This window comes from Passer domesticus, chromosome 3 (assembly GCF_036417665.1).
Source record: "Passer domesticus isolate bPasDom1 chromosome 3, bPasDom1.hap1, whole genome shotgun sequence".
Classification (NCBI taxonomy): Eukaryota; Metazoa; Chordata; class Aves; order Passeriformes; family Passeridae; genus Passer; species Passer domesticus.
Window position 1 is genome coordinate 46,370,662 of NC_087476.1, and position 17,472 is coordinate 46,388,133.

General features: G+C 41.3%; 1 protein-coding gene across 2 annotated transcripts; it reads left to right on the top strand.

Annotated features, from left to right (window-relative positions):
* Positions 1-1,363: 1,363 nt before the first annotated feature.
* RPF2 (ribosome production factor 2 homolog) lies at positions 1,364-12,542 on the top strand. 2 transcript variants are annotated; one of them, XM_064412935.1, is made up of 10 exons: positions 1,364-1,509; positions 2,589-2,721; positions 3,542-3,579; positions 4,196-4,235; positions 5,984-6,065; positions 6,158-6,234; positions 6,556-6,655; positions 10,819-10,921; positions 11,879-12,023; positions 12,153-12,542. In XM_064412935.1, exons 1-10 carry the CDS (start codon positions 1,487-1,489, stop codon positions 12,330-12,332), a joined length of 921 nt encoding a protein of 306 aa, XP_064269005.1. In that variant the 5' UTR covers positions 1,364-1,486; the 3' UTR covers positions 12,333-12,542. The 2 variants fall into 2 exon arrangements, with proteins under 2 accessions (XP_064269005.1, XP_064269006.1); XM_064412936.1 differs by lacking the exon at positions 1,364-1,509 and adding an exon at positions 1,519-1,628.
* The last annotated feature ends 4,930 nt before the right edge of the window (positions 12,543-17,472 follow it).

The window sequence follows — 17,472 nt, forward strand, 5'->3', positions numbered from 1 at the left end:
TTCCTCGCAGTATCTTCTTATCTCTAATCTTCCTCTCTGGCATTTTCCTGAAGGGTTTTATGCTTAAGATCCTGTAGCCATGCATCAGTGGTCCCCAGACTAGTCCATGTGACCGTATTGTGCCGCCTACCTGGTCTGTGGGTTGATACTGCTGCATCATTTATTGTGCCACACACCGTTCTCTATCACAGTTGAGTGTGTGGTGCACTCAGGATAATGTGTTCAAAAGCACAACAGTTTTAAAACAGAAAACATTTTCTCTCTGACCCTTCTTCTTTCCTACCTTTCTCTGCGTCTCCGAAAACAGTGTAACTGCAACAGTGCTGTGAGGATGAGAACACCTCATTAATTCCAGCATAATTATGTAATACCTTAATTAGTAATGATCAGAGGAGAAGCTCACCCACAGCGTTGTTCACAGCACAGCACCAGTAAAGAGAAGTCATTAAAACAGCAACAGTTTCAAACCATCATTCCCATTTATTCTCTTTTTTTTTTTTTTTGTCTGTGTAGAAGCAACTTGAATCCTAGGGGAAAGAGAGGCAGGGAGAGGAAGAAAAGGGAACATGTTGTGTGTGCCTCCAGCCCGGGTGTGGATCTTTCACATGGTGCTGTTGCATTTGAGGTTTCAGGGAGACCGCACAGCCATCCCTCTGGAGTTAACTGCAACCGTGGAAGTTTAAAAACATCATCATCCACGCTTGATTTGTGTGGTGCTGATAGACAGAGGACAATTATGACTGGAATAACGATCCTGGGAACACGCAGGCTCTGAGTGCCAGCTCTGTGGCAGCGGAGCCTCCTGCAGAGAGGGCTCTCGCCATGGCTGCTTCAGCCACAGAACAGAGAGCTGCTTCGAGTCTGTTCTCGGACAGCAGCAAACACAGCAACTCTGCCATGTTTTGTTAACTCGTTGCTTAGCCGGGTGCTACGTAAGTCCGGTTTTTTCCCTATGCACGAGGAGTGTTCCAGCAGCATTGGTTTCTGGCCTTCTCAGCCTTTTCTTTCAGTGCTGCACTGGAGCTGTTTCTTTGTTCTAGTTCATCTGGTAATCAGCATTATTTTTGACAACATTTTATGTATTATCACACACAATGAGTACATTCATAATAACGTTGGGGTCTTTTAAAATTTTAAGTTTTTTTTCTAATGGTCGAGCTTTTGTTCCTATTATTAACCCTAACTTTTGCAGGTGAAGAACCTTTTCCTGATATCCAACCTAACCCTCCCCGGACACAACTTGAGGCCATTCCCTCAGGTCCTGGCACTGGTCACCGAAGAGATCGGTGTCTGCCCCTCCTCTTCCGCTCAGGAGTTGGTGGCAGATGCACGGAGCTCTCCCTCAGTCCCCCCTGCTCCGGGCTGAAGCCCAAGCGCTCTCCGCGCGGCATCGCCCGTGGGACGGCTGAGCGGCGCCGCGCATGCGCCGTGCCCCGCCGCGCCGGCGGACGTGACGCGCGCGGCGGGTGCCGCACGTGAGGCGGCGATGGACGCGCTGGAGCGGGTGGTGTGAGTGAGCCCTGGGAGAGCCGGGCGGGCAGAGGGGCACGGCACAGGGAAAAGCCGTGTGGAAAACGCGCGGGGAAGAGGAGGCCGAGCGTCGCCGTCTTTTTAGTGGCCCTCACTCTGTTGGTAGCTTAAAATGACCGCTGGTGTTGCATCTGTTTCCGTACACATGGGAGAATTCATTTCTGAAGTTTCAGTGATAGCCAGCGACAGCGTGGGGAGCAATTGCCGTAAACTAAAACACCAGAAGGGCCACCTCAGCGTGAGGAGGAACTTCTTTTCAGTGGCAGGCCGCTGGAGCAGGCTGCCCAGGGAGATCCTGGAGGGTCCCTCTCTGGAGACAGTCCAAACCCAGCTGGACACGTTCCTGTGTCACCCTTTGGCAAGGGGGTGGCACTCAGAGATCTCCAGAGCTCCCTTCCAGCCCTGACGGTGCTGTGATGCCTCTGTGTGTGTGTGGTGGTCGGGGGGGGGGAATATTGCTTGTTTTAAAGAAGAAAATTAAATTAATGCTTTATTGAGAAGGTAATCTAGTGGAGAACTGTAATTCTTAAGGCACGTAGCCACTGATGGGTATAAGGTCTGTGCCCCTGCAAAGGCTGCGGTATTTCTCCTGGGTAGTGCCCAGCATTCCTCGCTGGTTCCTGACAACAGATACCTGTGCTTTTATTTTGGGGCCCTTGCTGGTCTTTGAGGAACTTTGCTTTCTTCTCATAAAAAAGTTTCTCGATTGTTGAGGGAGCTGATGGTAGGGGAATCCTTCAGCCTGGCACTAGGCTGGGAATTCTAGTATAGCTTGAGCTCTAAATTAGCAGAAACTGAAAAGCACAAGACGGTAAAGTCACCTTTGCTAATTTGGGGGGACAGTGAGGAAGAGGAGTGGCAGTAAAAACACATTCACCTGAGGCAGGCTTTTGGCATTGATTGTAATTCTACAGGTTGGGATTAGTTTTTTATTCAATTAGTCATTGAAACAAGTTACTTGAACAGTTTGTTCCAGTTCTTGTTTGGCTTCACTGTTTTCTGTAGTGTCAAGTCTTATTATGTATATTAAGCTTTTAACTTTTAATTTATTGTTACAGAAAACCTAAAACTAAGAGAGCAAAAAGATTTCTTGAGAAGAGAGAACCCAAGCTAAATGAAAATACAAAAAATGCTATGCTCATAAAAGGAGGAAATGCAAATTTAACAGTGACCGAAGTGCTTAAAGACATTGTAAGTTGTTGGACATTGCATGCAACCTTCCTCTCTTTCTTACAATATTCTGTCTCTGCTGCACTATCAGTATTTTCACTCTCCCTGTAACCCAAATCTCAGAATAACCAGTACTCCAAAGGTGTCATTACCTGCTTCTTAATGAAGATTGCTGCCTTCCAGTTTCTTCTTTGCCAGAAGTTTTGAGCTTGCTCTTTTATTTTTTCCCAGTTGTCTAGCATATAAGTGAAGTGTTGCCAAGTCTGTCTGAAAATAAGAGGATTAGGAGGATTAGGTGCAGAACTGGGACTGTATCACACAGCTAAGTTATATCCCAGAATCCTGCAAGCTGACTGTGTGTATTGATAGGGAGCTTTCAGCCTCTCCTAAAACTACCAATCTTGTCTCTACCTAAAGTTACCAATCTTGTCTCCTAACTCCATAGCTCAAAATATTGCAGCTGTTCCTACACTCGTTTTTCTCTTTGCTTTGTTGTTTTCCTATTCTTTTATGCTTCTATAATCAAGTTGTTTTCTCTCCCTGTTTTTCCTTATGCCCCTTAGAAGCAGAGGGATTGCATTTCATCGCTTTGATTTCAGCTGGTTCTCAGTTAATTTTTTATTTCTTAGTTTCTATAAATAATTTCTTGTGCAATTAATTTGGAAGCAAAGAGAGTCACCAGCTCGAAGGGTATTACTGTGAGCAGGCCTTTTGAGGTGCATTCTTCTAGCCTGCTCTGCATAGTTACTGTTTCACATGTTCCTGCACACTATTGGGTTGTAAAAACAACAGTGCTGTGTATGTTTTAGAGATGACATGTGTTAAACTTTGTGTTTTGCAGTATGCTGTGAAGAAGCCTTTTGCTGTGCTGTATAAAAGGTAAGTGATCTCACTTTGACATCTTTGAGTCTTCTGGCAGACAGCTTTTGGTGGTTTCAGGGCATGAACAGAGATGCAGGCTCACCTGGGGGCTTGAACAGTGACCAGGGTGCAGAAGATGACTGATGATAATTTTCAATAGACTGGAAACAGGCAATGTGTGATCAGCATTGGTGCTGATCTGTGGTAGCTGGTATGGAGCAGGATTCAGCTCTAGATCTTGTTCAAAATGGGAACCCGGTGTCTGTATGAATGTGCTGCAGAAACAGCTGTAAATTGTCTAAATTTAATGAATGAACAGGCAAAGGCAGTTATTCATTGTGAGTCACTGGTGGTAGTGGTGGTGGTGTTCTGCAGGTCAGGCCCCAGAGACAGGAAATGGAGGAAAGTACTTAGAATAACAGTGATGGCACTAAGGCACTCCTGGCAGTAGTAATGACTTGAGCCTTTACTGCTGGAGTTTCTGGTAGAATGCAAAACTTTTTATTATCAGAGAACTAATAGGAAATGGTTATCTGGGCCTGGGTTGGTTTTTTTTGTTTGTTTGTTTATAGGTTTTTGGGTTTTGTTTGGTTTGGTTTGGGTTTTTTTAACTTGTTTTTTCTCCTCCTCTCAGGAAAAATATTACCAGGCCTTTTGAGGACCAAACATCGTTGGTAAGTATGAACAATGTTTTCTCTTGCAACAATTTTGAGCAGGCTGTTCTTCTGTGCCAAAAGGTGAACCACCAGGAAGGAAGAATAGCCTGTCTGAATAGAGCTTTGCCTGGAACTAAGGAGTAAGAAAAGTGTATTGCTTTTGGGAGAGGCATGCCACTCAGGAGGACCACAAAGATGTTGTGAGGGTATGCAGGGAGAAGATTAGAAGGGCCCAGGCCCAACTGGAGCTTAACCCGGTCACTGCCATAAAAGACAGTAAAAAATGTTTTTGCAATTACATCACTAATAAAATGAGGGCTAAAGAGAATCTCCATCCCTTACTGGATGCAGAGGGAAACACAGGGGCAAAGGATGAGGAAAATGCTGAGGTACTAAATGCCTTCTTTGCCTGAGTCTGCAATAGCAACACCAGCTGCTCTCTGGGTACCCTGAGCTGGAAGACAGGGACAGGGAGCAGAATGAAGTCCCCATAATGCAGGAAGAAATGGTTGGTGACCTGCCACACCACTCAGACACACACATCTATGGGGCTGCATGGGACCCGTCAAGGGTTTTTAGGGAGCTGGTGGAAAAGCTCACCAAGCCCCTTTCAATCCTTTAGCAGCAATCCTGGCTGACTGGCTAGAGGCTAGAGTTTTGCAATGTGTGTGTTGTTGCAGTATATGCAGGACACATTCGAAGCATTTGAGTTTTTTACATATTTTTAATAAAAAATACAGTTATTAGAGAGTGCACAGATATCACGTACAGTGATTAACAGAGCTGTGTGAGCACATGTTTCAAGGGGACTCCCCTCTGGCCTGTCTAGAGTCAGTATTTCTCAGGGATCTGGTGGCAAAACTCGATGCTGAGCTATGTGATTTGTAGATGCAATTAATCCAGCCTCTCTCTGACCTCCTAGAGGGGCAGAGCTGCAGTGTCCTCTCTGAGCTGCTGCTGTTGCAGGGGTGGGAGATGGAGTGTCCTTCTGTGCTTCACAAGTGCCAGGTGCAGGTGTATGTTTGTGGGAAGCACTGTGTAAGTTGTGTGTGTGTGCATCACTCTTGATACACAAGATGAGGAGCTGCCTTGGGAGGCAGAAGTGCATAAAAAGACTTTGGAGCTGGACATCTTTAGAAAGAACTGCTGCAGTGTTGGCTCTGGACGTGGTACCACAGTAAGTTTTCTAATCTGTTCCTCCTGGAGAAAAGGTCTCTGGGATAATCACCACTGGCTTGGTTTTAGGTAGCATCTTAGTCTTAAATAATAAATTGACATGAAGTTGTTCTGTGGTTGGATTCTTGTGCCAAGTGCAGATGTTGTTAGCCTTGCTCTTGAAGGAATTAACTGGCTGTTCAGAAGCTGCATAAAGCTTAGTTGGGAAACTACAATGAGACATTACAATGGTAGCCAGCTTGACAGTACTTGTCAGGCAAGGAGAAGTGGTTGAAAGAATTTTGTGTAAAACCAAGTAATCAGGAATTACAAGAAAGAGTATTATAGATAAAATGGCAAGAAAAAATTGCCTGACTTGTATTTTAAAATGCAATGGTAAATAAAAATAAATAAAAAATTTATTTTTAGCTGTTAGTTTTAGTATAAGTGCTGAAAAACACTCATTATATGCTCAAAACTCTTCTATAAGTGCAGTTACTCTTCTCATTAAGCAGCTCCTAAACTCATACATTCGTGCCATATGCTTCTGAAGAATATTTTAAACCCTGTGTGCTGCAACTGAAAAGTTTGATTATTTTCTTCAATTGCAGGAGTTTTTTTCCAAGAAATCAGATTGTTCTCTGTTTCTCTTTGGCTCTCATAACAAGAAGCGACCTAACAACCTGGTAATAGGTAATAAGTCTCACCTGGGTTTTTATTGGGATGGTATGTGTAGTTTTCAGTGAATATTTAAATAGCTGGATTTTCTTTTTTTACTCTCACAGGTCGCATGTTTGACTACCATGTGCTAGACATGATTGAGCTGGGTGTTGAGAAGTTTGTATCCCTGAAAGATATCAAGGTAAGGAATTGCTAATTTGGTATTTCAGCGACACCTACTGGTGGATTTTTTTTTGGTTGCAATTTTTTCTGTGCCCTGAAATGAATCAAGTTGTTTAAAAGAAGTATTTCATGCAATATATGAGGATTGGTAATTTGTGTACTCCAGAATGTTAATTTTATGCTCTGCTTTTTTATTTAGTTTGCTTGGTCTATTCTGTCTCTATTGATCACAGGTCACAGCAGTTTTTCTTTCAGTGTTGAATGACTGGCCAGCTATTAAATCAATGATATGTTTCCAAACTGTCTGAATTTTTGTTGTTTTAAAATTCTTATTCCACAGAACAGTAAGTGTCCTGAAGGGACAAAACCTATGTTGATATTTGCTGGTGATGTGTTTGATGTGAATGAAGAATACAGAAGACTGAAGAGCCTGCTTATTGGTCAGTATTTTGCTTGTTTGTGCAATAGGATTGCGTGGATCTGTAATGTGATCTGTTGGGAAAAGCTAGTTTGTCAATAAATGCTTGCTTATGTTCAGCACAGAAGGAATACAGCAATGAGCACTTGTAGGTTTCATGTCACAATAAAGTTAACTAATCATGATGACTTTTAAAGGGAGGAAAAAAGAATGTCCTAAAAGACTTGGAAGATGAAACTTCATATTCACTAGAGTTCATTGCTTTGGTTATGGGAAAACTGTCATTTTCCAAAATGTCTTGGCCTTATTATTGTACTGGGTCATCATTTTTCTAACCAAGTAATGTTTTGAAATATCTAAATTGAAATCAGTGGATTGAGTTCAGAAAGTTTCAGAAAGGATATTTTGCTTACAAAAAAGTCAAATCAGTCTACTTCAGCTTCTGTTTTTGTAATGAAAGCATTTTTTGTTGGAAATTCTCCCAATTCTAACAAGCATGGTGTTGCTTGGGATACTTGGAGAGAACATATGCAGTAAAAATCAGCTGTAGATAAGTTGTGCCCTAACTTTAAGGCAGGCTTGGAGCTTAGGAAACAAACTGGTATGAAGTTTTTTACTATCTTGAAGTTGGAGTCTCTGGAAGATAAAGCACGTTGTAACTTTAAAGAAGCAATATGTAGACACAGAAGTTATAGGATATTGTCTTTGGCACTTCTTGCATGGCAAAACTAGATCTAGTAAGTAGGGCGGAATGATTTTTCTTTTTGATAGTTTTCCTAAAAGTAGATTAGGGTTTTTTTTTTGTTGTTGTTTTTTTAAGTTATGGTAAAATACTGAACCTGGCCCAGTAAGAGCAGTCTTGTTCTTTTAGTTCCATTCTTGGGTTTCTAGGCAAACGGGTAAAAGATTGCTCTTCAGAAACAGACCCTAAAAATGAGAATTTTTTTCTTTAGTGTTATTCCTTAAAGCAAGATGTTTCATCTGGAATGAGACTGAAAGGGAGCAGGAGAGGAGTAAAATTTCTTCCTCTCAATACAGTTGATTGGTTCTTGGGGATGGCTGAAAGGGTGGTAACTGAGCTTCTGCATCTTTGAAAATGACTGAATACAAAGATAAGTGAGTTTTACTGCTGCCTGTTTGTGTCACTGTAAATTAGTGTTTACACAGGAAGCAGGTGCATTTTCTGCAGTGTATCTTGTTCAGGCATCTGCACAGTGATGGGCATCCAGATGTGCCCAGCAGCCCATGGTCAAACAGCTGAAATGGCAGACATGCATAGGAAGATAGTTGCCAAATAACTGAGCAGTCCTTCCTATTTACCTTGATATTTTCCTGCCCTTTCTCCTTTCCTTTTATTAGCCATTAATGACTTGGCAGTCATATGTGCTCCACACCCAATCTTTCTTCTTGAACATATGCCAAGTACTCCAGGTCTTAATTATTCTGCTGAGTTCTGTGAAATACCCAGATGCAAAACAACAGACAAAGATTAAGGAGAGTAAAGGCTTGAAGGTATCACTAACAAATTAAAATCGTTTGGGTATTAATCTGACCAGCTTCAAAACTGCCCTTAACCAATAAGGAAGAAGTGATTTGTTCCATTTCTGCAGAAGATGGTACCCTTAAGCTGCTACTCTTGCTAGGAAAGATACCAGGATGTCTTTATAATAACAGCTGCAAATATTTTGTTGCTGTACCAGTATTGTTGGGATCCCAGAGGGAATATCAGATAGTTGACAGCTTCTTGTTGCCAAAGCAGTGTGATGCCAGTGATGCTGAGGAACAACCAGGCTTTCACTGATTTTTGTGATATCAAAAGGGTTTATGCATGTTTGGACAATCATCTTACAGCAGTTTCTTGGTAAAATTAAGGGCAAGGGTGGATTATTGTCTTCATGGTAACCAAATGCTATAGTCTGGTTAAACTGTGAAGTGGAAGAAGAAATAGGAGAAATAAATGTTTAGGAGAAATGAAATAGGATATTTTATTAAAAATAGGAGAAATAAATGAAAGATACATTTTCTTTGGAGACCTGAAAGAGAAAGACGTACCACGTTTTCTCTTTTGGTTTTTATTACTCTCCAAGTGGTAGTGTAGTTAATTTAAATGATGTAAGTTTTGGAATGCATTTAATGAACTTCTAATAGTTATTTATGCCTGCATCTGTAAGATGTTCCAACTCTTACAACACTGCCTGCTTGATGTTAGTTCTGTTATTGCACATCTATTTTATGCTAAAAATGGCCAGACCACTACAGGGCATGCTTATACACTTTCTAAATGTTGATTTGCAGATCTCTGCGATTTTAGATGGGCTGTCACCTTGGTCTTCAAACTTCCTTCCTCACACAGACTCTTTTTGAGTGTTTGAAAAGATTTGAGGGCTTTTTCTGGCCAAGAAAGGAGATGGCTGGGAAATGTTTAAACTGCAGTCACACTAACCAAAGCTACTTAGAATACAGTGTTACCAGATTTTGGGTATGAATTGATACAGAAGGAGTTGCATTCCAAAATCAATTAGGAATTTAATCTGGAAGTAGAAAGGTCCTGAAAAGCTCTCTGTATGAAAGAGTAAATTAGACTTTTTGGAAACATGTTTGAGGACAAGGGGGAGAGAGGACTAGGAATGGAAAGAGAAGAGAAAGCAAGTCTCTCGTCCAACCAAAGCAAGAGTTGTAAATTAAGAGTGTGTTTAAAAAACTTCAACTCTCTGGGTGTACTGAAGTGTAAGGTTTCTGCAGCTGTTGGGTGTTGCCAGGAAACAAATTCCTGACCACCTGCGTTTATGGGAAGCGATCATCCTGTGGGTAAAAAGATGTATGATGCCACAGGAAAATATGAAAGGGAGGTGTTGCCAATAAAACCACTGTGAATGTGAGCTTGTGTACCTGCAGAGAACTAATTTAAGGGAAAAAATTTGCCACGAGTGAACAAAATGATTTATTTGCAATTTTTCCTCTAACTACAAGTTAGACTCGAAATAAGAGAGTATTTAATTGACCAAGAAAGTTTCCTGGGCTGACTCCATGTCTTATTTGCCAGCCAAACTGTGTTCTGGATGTCACTTCAGAGCTTATGCTCTTTCAGAAAGGTAGTGAAGGAGAAGACAAGTAGCCAAGGGATCTGAAAGCAGGACAGAGCATAAAAGAGTGATGTGTTTTGCATCTGTTAGCAGTTCTCCTGTGTTTCGGCATTGCCCTGTCATGTTTATTAGCACACCTTGTTCCCTTGGTCAAGGTCACATTCTTTCTCCACCCTCTGCATATGTTGGACAGATTGCTGTGCTCATTGCAGGCTCTGATTGCACAGTATATTTTCATAGCCTGATATAAGAACCTTGCTAGAGGCAGCCCATTTTGTAGTTAACCTGTATTTCAGTGTTCTCTTTGCAAACTGGGCAAGTATTTGAAGTGTCTTATTTTCAGAGATGTGTGGCTTATTAATAGAGAAAACATTAGACATAATGACAAATACTGCTTTATGTACAGGACAGAAGTACCTTGTTGTGAGAGGGATGTGAAAGAAATTATATATCTAAACTTTTTCCCAAAGTCAGAGAGATAAAATGTAGGTAAGAATAGTCAAGGTGCAGTTTTGATCTGCTGTGTACTGGTTTTGATCCCTCTTTCTACTGTTCCAAATCTGGCTATGATTAAGATTTAAGTATTAGGTTTGAATGATGTTTTTAAACAGATACCTGAGGAAATGGCTTCTCTGTACTGATCCGTGTTTGTCTGAGCATTGACTGGCCTAAACACCAAGTAAGATAATTTTTTCCCCTGATTTTAGAGATGAATATTTAAAAGAACAGACAATGCAATTATTTGCATTAGCTCAATAATGCTAAGCTACTTCTCTGAAAGCATATTTGCTCTTTTCCATGCACTTATATATAGCAAGTATATATATAGGTTGCATGTATATTCCTACAAAATTATCTCTGGGAAGACACTGTGTTCCTGTCAGAATATCCACACACATTTGGATTCACCAGTGCACACCAAAACATGCAATTAAATTTCTGTCCTGTGTATTGGCCAGGCTGCAGTTTGAAGTAGTGGCTATTTCGTGAGATTCCTGTTTCAAAATGGGCCCACATCACATCACCAATTTGTTACAGGTATCTGTTGGTTTTGTTTTCAGCCAAGAAACCTGCCATTTATTCCTTTTAAATCCCCTTTCAGATTTCTTCAGAGGTCCCACTGTGCCCAGTATTCGTCTGGCTGGTTTAGAGTACGTTCTGCATTTCACAGCTGTGGATGGGAAAATTTACATGAGAAGCTACAAGTGAGTATCTGTTTTATCTATTTCTCTGGCTTTTGGTACACTTGTCAACTTTAATCTGTAGTTGTGAAATTGGCTTGAGCTGCATTTAGAACTTGCAGTGTGTAGAGGTACTCCAGTTTAATTTTGTGCAGCAGGAGGAAAACACTTGAGCCCTAGGTCTGCCTCCTGCCTTGCTGAGCTCCTTCTGGCTCAGGATTGCTCTTTCATATGGCTTGGTTTGTAAGGTGGTGTGAATTAACTTAGTGAATTCTGGGTACTATCGTAGACTTGATGGCCTTAGTCTGTTCTCAGGCTGATTTCTATGACTCTCCTCACTTAGGTGTTTGCCAGGGAACAACAGGGGATAGGCTGCAGACAGAGATGCACAATGATAACCAGGAAAAGGCAGGACAAGGAAATCTTTCTTGTTGCATTGCTGTTCACCCTCACAGTCACTCCCTGCCTTAGGAGACTGTGAGCAACCATAGCTTGTGTTCCGTGTGATTTTGATTTCTCTTAATATGAAATCATTTTAATCAGCCTCACTCTTAAAAACAAAGGACCAAAACACTTTCTCAGATAAGTGGTCAAATTATTTTGCTGTAAATTATAATGAATATTTTTATGTCTAATAATACCCAGGGTGCTGTTTTGATTTTGAAAAGTGATATGGCTTTCAGGGTGCTGGGTCTGAGTTTTAAAAGTGATACTGATCATACCAGTCTTGTTAAAGATAATAGTAAATTACATTAGCCAGGTCATATTTCATATTTTGGGTGTTTCTAAAATTGTTTGGATGTATCAAAATGGGACTGATTGATTATAAATTGTTATTGATGGATGCCTTCCCAATGATAGAGTTAGTGGTAGCAGTTGATTTAATAGTATTTTGAACTGCAGGATTGAAGCTGTTAAGGAAGATGGATTAATCTCTAACACAGAGGATAATGTTGATTTTGGTTGGTTTTCTCCTCCTAGAGTGCTTCTGAAGAAATCTGGCTGTAAAATACCCAGAATTGAACTGGAAGAGATGGGACCTTCATTAGATCTGGTTATGAGGAGGACACATTTAGCCTCAGATGACCTTTATAAGCTGTCTTTGAAACAGCCAAAAGCCCTGAAGGTATGTACCTTGGGAAGGGCATTGCTTTCAGATCTCTCTGGTCTATGAGGCCTTGCTTTTGGGTACTGGATTCTCACCAGAGCTCCTGGGACTGTACTCAGAAATACTAACATTGTTCTTCCCTTGCAGCCTAAGAAGAAAAAGAATATCTCCCACGATGCGTTTGGTACAACTTATGGCCGAATCCACATGCAGAAGCAAGATCTTAGTAAACTGCAGACACGGAAAATGAAAGGCTTAAAAAAGAGGCCAGCAGAGAAGTCAGCTGAAGATGGTGGGGCTACTCCCAAAAAGTCAAAGTCAGCTTGACAGTCTGGGACAGCTTTGAAAACTCTTTGTACTTTCAAATTTAGAATATATGTTGTAGTATGAAATGTCAGACATTAAAGATTGAGCTGCTGTTAGCTTTAGTTTTGTAAGAAAAAAATCTTTTAAATAATTTGTCATTTTAAAGGGAACATTGGGTATTGAGCTTTAACATGGAGCTTGGTTATTTAAAATAAAAGATGATATAACTTTCTTAGTTTTCCAAAGCTGAATTTTTGTTTCTTGGTATTAGCAGTATATGGGAGTCAAACAGGTGACTCATTTCTTGGGCAGTTTCACAGAGTGGATTGGAAGGGACTTTAAAGATCATCATACAACCCCCTTGCCATGAGGAGGGACATTTTCTACTAGACCAGGCTGCTCAAGGCCCCGTCCAACCTGGCCTTGAACACTCCCAGAGATGGGGCATCCCCAGCTTCTCTGGGCAACCTGTGCCACTGCCTTACCACCCACCACCAATTTCTTCCTAACATTCCCCATGCTTTGTGCTTTTAGCATGGAGGCATTTAAATTTTGTCTCCAATGAAGTGACTTGCTGGTCCCTGGGAGAGGCTTAAATTCCTCTGTGCTGCCCTTCAGGTGCTCTCCTGTTGACCTGCAATCCCTCTCCAGGCTTTGGGCATCTCTTGCTGGCATCAAACCAGTCAGAGTGGGGTGGATTGAGGTTCCCTTCCCCCAGAAACTTTAGTTTTATTGCTATTGTCTTGGGACCCCATGATCAGTCAGTCCTTACACATTCTGTGCAGGACCGGAGCAATGAATGTGCATAATATGCACAACTTCTCTGTTCATTTATTGCTTATGTATTTCAGATTTTGCACAACTGCAAGACTCTACATTTTCTAAAGTGTGAGCTCAGTACATGTGTGATGGCCAGGCTTTGCTTTTGACTATTGCACTGGCAGAAGTGGGAGTGCTTAAGGTGTTTTTACTGTGTTCATCACCATGGTAGCAAAGTACCTGATATTTACTTTAGGCATAAATGAAACCTTTACAGGTTGAATTTCAATCTTTGCTGCCTGATTTGTGCCCAGAATGGAAATATGTGAAGCAACCACTAAAGGTCCATTTTTTCAGATATTTTTGTTCTTACCCTGCTTTCCTTCCAATTTTATGCTCGTGAGTTAGTGCAGACTCAGCTAAACTTGTATAAAGAGGATGAGTGTTTAAGAGTTTAATGGGACTTTGGTGTGGTGTTCTTGGAACACCAAGAAAAACCTTTTGGAACACATTGAAAAACCTAGTTTTTTTTAATTGTGCTTGTCTCTTTGGAAGCTGTTTCTCTGCCCTTTAAGTATAATTGTTATAGAAGTATACACACGTTACCATGAACACAGCAAACCTGCTCACCCTACTTATGTTTTTAGTACTTTTCTTGCTAGTTTTCTAATCAGCTGAAGTGTCACATCAGAAATAGGTGGTTTGTTATTTTCAATTGTCTTCTGCATCCTGGATGGAAGCTGTTGGGCAGCTTTGCTTTCCTTACAGGAGGGCTGAACTGGAGCTGTGGCTGTGCAAATGCCACCCATGACGTTCTTGCAGTGCTCATTTGATAAAATTTGAAGTGTGAAAAAGGAACGGCTTTAAAAGTTTGGGTTCATTTTGGGGGCACAAAAATATTTATCATCAATGTATTTACATGGCTTTCTCCAAACCCTTTTCTCCAATCTATAACCACGTGTTTGAGAAACTGATGATTCCATAAACTTCTTCAGACTTGTATTTCCCATTGTATCTTTCTGAAGTACAAATCACTAGGCTTTTGTCTGAAAGCTGTAGAAGAAACAACCACAGGTTATAGCAGGCAATGCTGTCTTTTACAAGGTTTGAGTTGTAGAAGTAATAGCAAAATATTATAAATTCATAAAAGTATACCCATAATTTAAGACTATAATTTTCCAAGTTTTCCTAATTTGGAAGCTAATTTTGGTGTTTAATTTGGGTTTTAAAACTTGACTTCTTAGCAGTAATGTAGACCATCTAAAATCCTTTACCTCTTAATGTAAAAAGTGTAACCGTTGTTCTCCCTCAGAGAGAAGCTGTTGCATCCTGCTGTGGGGTTTTTTAATGCTGCTGCTGGTTTGCTCCTTGTAGGAAGAGGAGCTTTGGACAGGTTAGAGCTACATCTTCCAGCACCTGAGTGTGGTTACTTAAAGCTTCAGAGGGAGAGAAGTCCTTGAGCATGGGAAATCAGTCAGGTGGGAGAACCCCGGTGCATTTATTAGCCCTTTGCAGGTGGAATTTGAAGTGCCTGATGTCCTTCACCTGTGGCTGTTTGTGTGAACACCCTGATTGTGGGAACGCCCTTTTATATATAGCTTTTTTTACTGGTAAAATACAGTTACATGGTGGACAGAATGTGTTAGATATGTGAGGCAAGAAGAAATTCTTCTGGACAAAGTGTAAGGATATTTAGGTTCTGTTTTTCATGCCAATCACTTTCAGGGTATGTTGTTGGCAAGGATTAAAATTTACTGTGTTTCTGATAGATACTTTGTAGTACTACAAGTATTACTCGTAGTATTACAAAAATTTGGTGTGAATTCTTGAGTGTGAAGTGGAAATGCTCTCTTGTTTTTCACAGCAGAAATGAGCTGCTCTGATCTCTGTATGACAAGATAGGATGAAGCCAAGCTAACAAATGAGATCACTTCGTGCCCTTTGGAGAAGTTTCAGCCTTGCTGTGAAGCACTGATAAAGGGACAGGGCTGGTGGCTGCTGCGATTTCAGGGCTTCAGCAGCTACAACCACACATCTGCTCTGTAGGCAATGGCTGCACTCCCAGTATCTGATTTAACTCAAGGTGAATGGTGATAGGAGGGCTAAATATAACCCTCCTAGTGGAATGCTCTTATTTCCCAGTCTTTCAAAGTGTAGGGAAATTTGTAGCTGTGTGCATGAGGAACAGAATGTGCAGTTCTCAAAGGGCAGCTGATGAAAGGGGCTTGCTCTACCTCAATTGCTCCTTGCTTCCAGAGTTCACCAGGCTCTGAAAACACCTAAACATGGCCCCAGGGGTTGCCTGGTATAGGCAAGGCATAACAGACACGTTCATCCCTTTCCTCTGGCTTTCATCTTCCCACCTCCCAACACACAGGAGTCAGCTTTATTTGTGGGTTGAGCTTAGTAATAAGTCTGATTTGAAGCAAATACACGTGGGCAAAGCATGGCTCCTGAGGCTGTCCTGTGCAGGAAGGTGAAGTTGCAAATAGGCAGTCAAGCCCACATGGCCAGGGCAAGGAGGGTACAATTTGTGCTTTCTGTAGACCCCTGGGCTCTATGCTGAGGTTGCCCAGCTGTGCTGCTGGTGGCTTCACTGCTACTGTTAACCAGGCTCCCATCATTGTAAGTAACTGATGATACACATATAATATATAGCCTACCTGCAGTTTAAGGCTTCTTGGCTCTTTTTAGGTGTAGTGAAATTATAAAAAGTAGGAAGAGAGGAAAATAGTGCTGAAACTTGCTAGGTGCTTGGGATTCCCACACTTTTGGGTATCTGTCCTGGGTGCGCATAATCACAGCTTTAGCTCTGTGTTAGTATAATGTGACAGTTCACCCCAATGAGAGCAATGAGTGGTGTGTGTTTGAAAAGAGCATATGAGCTCTCTTCTCCTTCCTGGATTTGGTAGGTTTGAGCTTATCTTTACAGTTCCTTAGCAACCTTATTTGTTTTCAGTAAGTGCTTTCTGGATTTGCTTGTGAGGGTTTCCCTCCACCACTGGCTTGGTTGCAGCTGGGGAGGGTTAGAAAAAAGCATGAAAAGAGGACATGGCAGACACATCAAGTGTCACACTGGCTGCTGCTTCCTCCAGCCAGGGAAGAAAAGGCTTATTCTAGATGCTATCAAATATCAGGGAGCAGGGTAAGGAGACTAGAGCAGAACTCTGTTAGAGACATTTTCATTATTAAAGAGAAGAAAGTGGAAAATGTTAGCTGTGCATAATATATATATAACATAGCCATACATAATACATGTTAACATGTGTATTACACATGGTGCAGAGAGTTCTCCCTTGTCTCCCAGTGCAATTTATCTCCTCCCTTTGAACTTTGCTAAAGTGCCCCTAGCAGTACTGACATGTCCCAGATGCAATTCAAAAACATAGCTGAGAAATGGGTCAGTTGCATCAGAAGTCAGCTTTCCTAAAAATGTACAAGGGAAAGAGACTTGAGGCTTCTGAATGTGAAGTCTGTGTAGGATTGCCTTTCTAAATGGATGAATGTTCCAAGTTAGCAATATGACTAACACTATATAGGAAGAACAGCTTTGCTGTCACACATCTATACAGAACATTGTGAAAAATATGTAGGTAATCTGGGATTAAAATTTGTCCTAAATATACTTTGTATATATCATATACTCAGAGCAATCAGTGAACACAGCAGATATTCTCTGATCAAGACATTTCCAAGGTGTCTCTTCTTAATTTCTTGTTTTGTTTGACTTTTGGTGATATTCTGTTTACTTGACCTTCCCCCCCCACCCTGCTTCTCTAAGATAAGCACAAAGTAATTCAGGGGAAGTAGACACAAAGTTTTCAGTAGCATTTTACAGGGAGTATGCATGGTTAATGACAAAATCTCATTTTCTTCTGACTTTCTCACTTGATAATCCCATATTTCTTTCTGTGATGCAAAACAGTACCTATGAAATCTGGATTTCTCATTCCATCCATGATCCTGAAGTAAGTCCATATCTTACTGTTCTGTTTTGATTGGTGCAATTTGTTCCTCTTGACTCCTTTCACTCTCCCAGCCTCCAAAACAAACATGACAGGTCTGCAGTGCCCTTTTTCCACTCTTTGCCTTCTTCCACTGGCAAGAAGTGTTTCTTGTCTTGTATTGTTTATGCACAATAAACTGCATTTTCCACATGTTCAGTGCTGCAATGCAAAATAAGGTGAACTTCAGAATCCAAGTTTCTCTCCCTGTTTCCCAACATTTAGATGTGTTCCCTGGAGAAGGCAGTTCTCAGCAGGCATGCAGTGACAGGGCTGTCGCTTCAGGCAGAGCTCTGTGATCAATTCTAAGGCTGCTTTAGGTGCTGCCATTATTTCTCCCCCTTTTAAATGCACAAAATTAAAGCACTGATCTCTGCTGCTGGCCTCTAGGCAGGAGA